Source organism: Chenopodium quinoa, unplaced genomic scaffold (genome assembly GCF_001683475.1).
Source record: "Chenopodium quinoa cultivar QQ74 unplaced genomic scaffold, ASM168347v1, whole genome shotgun sequence".
Lineage (NCBI taxonomy): Eukaryota > Viridiplantae > Streptophyta > Magnoliopsida > Caryophyllales > Amaranthaceae > Chenopodium > Chenopodium quinoa.
In genome coordinates this window covers 2,021,602-2,027,693 of record NW_018743405.1, presented here as the reverse complement: position 1 = coordinate 2,027,693, position 6,092 = coordinate 2,021,602, and the positions used below count along the sequence as shown (strand labels likewise).

The 6,092-nt window shown below is 33.6% G+C and overlaps 1 protein-coding gene across 1 annotated transcript; it reads left to right on the top strand.

The window, feature by feature from the left end:
* The first annotated feature begins 273 nt into the window (after positions 1 to 273).
* Positions 274 to 3,787, top strand: LOC110738970 (proteasome subunit beta type-2-A-like). Its single transcript, XM_021919412.1, has 3 exons — positions 274 to 1,318; positions 1,417 to 1,540; positions 3,219 to 3,787. The coding sequence occupies exons 1-3, from the start codon at positions 1,161 to 1,163 to the stop codon at positions 3,576 to 3,578; spliced, it is 642 nt and encodes a 213-aa protein (XP_021775104.1). The 5' UTR covers positions 274 to 1,160; the 3' UTR covers positions 3,579 to 3,787.
* The last annotated feature ends 2,305 nt before the right edge of the window (positions 3,788 to 6,092 follow it).

Below are 6,092 nucleotides of genomic sequence, written 5' to 3'. Positions count from 1 at the left end.
TTTACCTAAAAAAAATATGGAAATTTTGTAAAATAACACTACAAAAAAACTGAAAAATTGATTATAACACCATTTAAAAAAAAAAAAAAAAAAAAAAAAAAACTTTAATTATTACACCACAAAAAAAAAAAAAAAAACATCGAAATTTGCTTTAATCACCATTTAACGGATTATTGGATGAAATTTGTTAATGGGACCCCTAACAGACACGGGTCACATCTTGGTTTTAAAAAAATAAATAAATAAAAGAAAAAGGAAAAAAACCTAAACCCCAACCCAACCACCATTCCCACCACCAGGCTTCCTACGTGCCACCGCCGACCAGCCTCACTGTCGTAAGCCTAACCACATAAACATCACCACCGTCGCTGCCCTCCTTTTCCCTACCCAGAACCGTTGTTGAACTCCTCTCCCCCTGCCAAAACCGTCGCTAAAACCCCATTCCCTCTCCCTGGAAACCACCCAACGTACAAACCATCACGAATTCTACCACTTTGGGGTTCGAAGGTCGATTTCAGCCTTACCCTCCGCCCTCAAAACAGCCAAAACCTTTGAAGTCCTAGAAACTTCGATCTCTCGGTGAAGGGCAAGGGTTGTTTTCGGGGAGGGGAGAATGGGTTGGGATGGTTATCGGTGAGGAGGGGGAAGGCCAGGGGAGTCGCTGGTTTAAGAGGTGGTGGTTTGGCTGATCTCGGCGGTCAAGGTGGAGGCAGGGCATGCTGGCGGCGGGGTTATGGTGTCGGTGGTGGGGCTAGGCTGGGTTAGCCGGTTAAAGTTTTTTTTTATGTTTTTTTTAAATTAATTAATTTTTTTAACCAATAGCCTATTAACACGTGTCTGTTCATGGAATTCGTTAATTGGTGGCCGGTGAAATCAAATTTTAGTGATATTTTGTGGTGTTATAATTAAAGGGTTTTTTTTTTTTTTTTTTTTTTTTTTTTGGTTGTTGTTGTTGTAATCAATTTCTTAGTTTTTCTGTGGTGTTATTTTGCAAATTTCCAAAAAATATACTCGTATGTATAAATGAACCAAATTCCCTAATTCCAAATTCCGTTATTCGAAACCAAACAGAGTTCACATCGAAAAAACAATAAACCCAAATTCCCTAATTCCTCATTTTCACAAAATCAAACTTGTCAAGATTCAAAGATCGATCAACAATGGAGTGTGTTTTCGGATTAGTAGGCAATGGATTCGCAATAATTGCAGCAGATACATCAGCAGTGAACAGCATTTTGGTGCACAAAACCAACGAAGACAAGATCATGAAGCTCGATTCTCACAAACTCTTGGGCGCCAGTGGCGAAGCCGGCGATAGGTCCAATCTCTTCCATTTTGCAAAATCAATTTGTTCATTTGTGACGTTTGATTTGAATTTGAATTTAATATTTTTTTGTTTGATTGATTGATTTTCAGAGTTCAATTTACGGAGTTTGTCCAGAAGAATGTTTCTTTGTATCAGTTCAGGAATGGTATCCCTTTGACTACTGCTGCCGCTGCTAATTTCACTCGAGGTGAACTTGCTACTGCCTTAAGAAAGGTACATTTTCTGGGTTTTCGTTTCGAGGTTTTTTTTTTTATTATTTGATTTGAATGTTTGTTTGATGATTGTGTGTGTTTTAGATTTTGAAGAGATGCTATTTAGGGTTCACAAATTCTTTTGTGTCACCAGCTATTGTAGGGGTTACTTCGTTAGTGTTATACGGGTTACTTGGTCAGTTCTAGAAGGGTTACTTCATGAGTTCATGAGTGCTATAGAGGTTACTCCATCAGTATTATAAGGATTACTTGTATAGGGTTAGTGTTTTTTAGTGAACCTGAATTTGTTACAAGTGTTGCTGACTTAATTAATGAATGTGGGTATTTGTTCAAGAAGGCGGTTCGTATGCTGTGGATTACATTAGATTGCTGTCCTTTAGGTTTACTCGAAAAATACAGTGCTGCATAAGGGTGATTATGAACATATCTTGGTTCATCAAGTGAGGATTGGCTGGTTTAGTTGTATGCAGTGAGTTGATGTAGATTATTAGGCAAACAAAGAATGACGTATTTCCACATTAAGGGTCATAACCTTGAGCAAATTAAGTTGAAACTGTGAGTTGATGTAGACTATTAGGCAAAGGAAGATTGATGTATTTTCACAATTAAGGGTCATGAGTAAAAGCAAATTAAGTCGAAATTGTGAGTTGAAGACTATTAGGGAAAGGAAGTTTGATGTATTTCCACAATTAAGGGTAATAACCTTAACCAAATTAAGTCGAAACTGTGAGTTGGTGTAGAGTATTAGGCAAAGGAAGATTGACGTATTTCCACAATTAAGGTCATAACATTAAGCAACCTAAGTTAAAACTAAGATTTTGCTAGTTAGTGAAGTACACTGTTAGTTTCCCCTCATTTCTTTCACCAAACGCCAAACACTTGAAAATTGTACTCCGTATAGTTTTTATGCTTGGTTGAACTTGTTTTATTTCCTGCAGCTATAAATCACAATGTTGATCAATATTTTGTTAGAAGATTCAGTTATTCATGATTTTCAACTTTCACTGTCCACCAGGTTTGCTTAGTTCTATGCAATTCTATATTATGCTTTTATTTTGTTTGAGTGCTCCAATATTTAGTTTTAAGTTTATGCTAATGTACCATAGGCTCTCCGAGCATCTACGGTGTATTATATGTGCTACGCATTTACTTGAAAAGGTTTCTGCTACTGAAATTTGGATTTTGTGTGTAATTTTGATATGAACCATAAAAACATTAAGAAGAATCTGAATCGAAGAGATTTGAACTTAATTTAATGATAAATAAGTTAGCTTTTTTTTTTGGTTGGTTGGTTGTAGTAGTAGTAAACTAGTAATAGTAGTAGTAGTAATTAGGGATGCCCTTGAAAGCTTAAAATAGGATTTCAGCTCTAGTATTGGAGATTTATTCTGGATTTTTTCCTTCTCTTTAAATTAGGCTGTAATTAGAACTTTTTTTTATAAAGTTCTCATTACTTAAAGGTGTAATTAAAAGAAAATTTTCTAATATATTTCCCTGAAATTGTTATGCCTTTTCAATACAGCACTGTCTCGAGTTTGTTATTTCCCTGATAAGACTTCCTCTATTCCCAACTCCATCCTCCATAATGCTTTCTTTCCTTTATTTGGCTTATTGGAACTTATGAATTCCTCTTTGATTGCTTGTAGGCTCTCTTGACATTAATCGTTGTTTATTTGCAGAATCCATACTCAGTAAACATAATTCTAGCTGGTTTTGACCAAGACACTGGACCTTCATTATACTTTATTGACTACATAGCGACTCTTCACAAGGTAGATAAGGCAGCATTCGGCTATGGTTCCTACTTTGCTCTCTCTATGATGGACAGGCATTACCGTAGTGATATGTCAGTTGATGAGGCCATCAAGCTGGTTGATGATTGCATTGTAGAGATCAGGACTAGGCTGGTTGTAGCTCCACCTAATTTCGTGATCAAAATTGTTGATAAGGATGGAGCTCGGGAATTTGCCTGGTGTGAATCCATTAAAGATCAGGCCGTTGCAGATGCAAATGCTGCTGCCGTATCTGCTTCTGTCTGAGACTCTGAGGGTATCTGGTTTTTTAGTAGTGAAAAATAGGTCATTTTTTATATTTTCTGAAGGTGGTAGCGTTTATATAACAGGATGATTTACTATGTTTGAAACTGTATACCCTTACTTTGGAGTTGTCACCTTGAGATTTTACCCCACTGTTATCTGCTGAAACAATCATCAAATTGATTGATCTAGTTCATTTATCACCATGCTAATCTTAACTTGTCTGAGTATCGTGGATCCGTGGAAGGTGGAGCGAACACCTTGCCATTTCCATTCTACATCGTATTGTGAAGACCTCACCATCTCTATTCTACATATCCCTATTGTTTGGCCTTCCCACTCTCCTTGGTTGGAATTCTGAAAATCTTTGGAGTACCCCTTTTTGTGTCCTCCAGTTGCATAGCGAGACTCAAAGCTCTTAGGAGAGTCAAAGTAGCAAAGGTTATCACTCTTTTTGGCTTCCTTGTTGTTGTTGAGGCTATTTAATCCTTTTCGATGGCCTCGTTCACCTTCTTGACGTTTGTGCCCTCCCCTATGTTGATCGAATTCTTTTTCACAATGCAGTTTGCATTGCCTTTGTCGTGGAAGTCCTTCCTCACACTTTATCAGACAATGTGTGTAATCATGTTCTCTTGGGTGCCTATCCATCCATAAGTTCAAGCTAATTTATCATACTACCTATGTTAAATTTTATTTGTAACTTTTACTATATTTGGATGCTTAGTATTATTTGCAACTTTCCCAAATCTTTCCCTTTTCAGTAAGTCTTTTCGCTGGAAATGTCAATATTACCCTTATTTTAAAAATTAAACATTCACTTAGATGATTAATTACATTACACTAACAAATTAATTTGGATCTAACAACTCCCAACTTGGCTACCTACAAGGTTGGTTTGCCACCTATACTGATAGGTGGCACCAGCTTGGTTGTCTTCCTATAAATACCCAAGCATATTTTCATAATAAGGTACAATCTTTTCTCTCTTTCTCTCTCTCTCTCTTTTCTCATCAGATTACTAACTTTAGCATCGGAGCGGTTATCCCCGGATAATCCCCCGGGTTAGCTAATATGTGTTAACTGTGTAGGTGTGAAATTGAACGGTAGAAGTTGTTACTTCTCCTCCTAGTGCCAATTGTTTCGGGTGAGCTCCGGTTCCGTGAGTTCTTGAGGGTATTAATAAAATATTTTTTTGTATGTTAGCATTACTACTATAAATTTTTGTATGTTAGTATTTATATTAGTTATTGATTATATTAAAGCACGAATACTATTAATCTTGTAATATACTCCTCACGTTTCAAAATAATCTTCCCACTTTCTATTTTAAATCCTCATTAATTAGTTTCTTATAGTTTTCTCATTTTAATGGTCTCAATCCAAAAATAAAAAAAGTCTCAATGTACTTAATTTTTTTTTAGCTTTATTTACAAAAAAAAAAAAAAAAAAAAAAAAAGAAAAAAAATATTCCAAATGAGAAGATCGTTTCCGAAATAATGCTCCATCACTTGTTACTTTTAAAAATGAAATAATGCTCCATTTATAATAATACAACTACAATATCTCGATCAATTGCTTTACAAAAAATGAAATTACAATGTTTCATATAAATATTAGATAATAATTGATTAATAATATGAATAACAATTAATAATATTGTAATATACAAATTCTAGCGCTTGATAAATTGTTTTAGCAAAAAGTGAGATTATAATCATTTACAAAATATAACAGTGAAGAGTTAAAATTACTTAAATTTGGATTAAAAACAATAGTTATCAGTTACTAATAAATGTTTCATTAACCTCAAAAAAAAAATGTTTCATTTTTTTTCAAAAGGATTGAAAATACAAAATAAGTAAAACTCTAAAACATATTAATAATATTACTTTAAGTTTTGGAAACTTTGTTTACATCTTGTAAGGACATTTTTAACTAGCACCACTAGTTATGTTTTCGTTGCTTAATATTAATATTAAATAAATTATTATAAGCCACATCATTTATTAATCTTGTAATATAAACTAAAATAGAAACTCTTGATAAATCTCGATCAATTGCTGTTTTTTAAAAGTGAAATTATGATTCTTAATATTAAGATACTTCATTTAATAATTAAATCTCGATAACGTGATAAAAGCGAAATTATGCTCCTTATATCAAAAAGTGTCATTATTCACTATGTTAATATCTTCAAACTTTATATTGTTATAGTATACACCGCCATTATTTTATAACTATACTATAGGTTTTGAATACTATTTAAATAATTATTGTTACTGTAATCTAGTAAATGAATAACTAATATTAAAACAAATAATGTTACTAAATAAATTAGAAAATTACAATCGTTACCACCCATTTTATTTTCAAGATACCTCATTTTTTCCCCTTTGTTTTACTTTCAATTTTTTTCCCTTTATTTTACTTTAATTTTTTTTTCAAGAGTTTGGTCGTAAAACTAGATAATAATTTCTTTTAAATATGGCATCGTGAATTCGTGATAATTCAAGATTT

Excerpts from the sequence above, each read along its gene's own strand:
- LOC110738970 (XM_021919412.1), top strand. The coding sequence starts at position 1,161 with ATGGAGTGTGTTTTCGGATTAGTAGGCAATGGATTCGCAATAATTGCA. Across the intron at positions 1,319-1,416 it reads AGTGGCGAAGCCGGCGATAG|AGTTCAATTTACGGAGTTTG; the intron begins GTCCAATCTCTT and ends ATTGATTTTCAG. Across the intron at positions 1,541-3,218 it reads TTGCTACTGCCTTAAGAAAG|AATCCATACTCAGTAAACAT; the intron begins GTACATTTTCTG and ends GTTTATTTGCAG.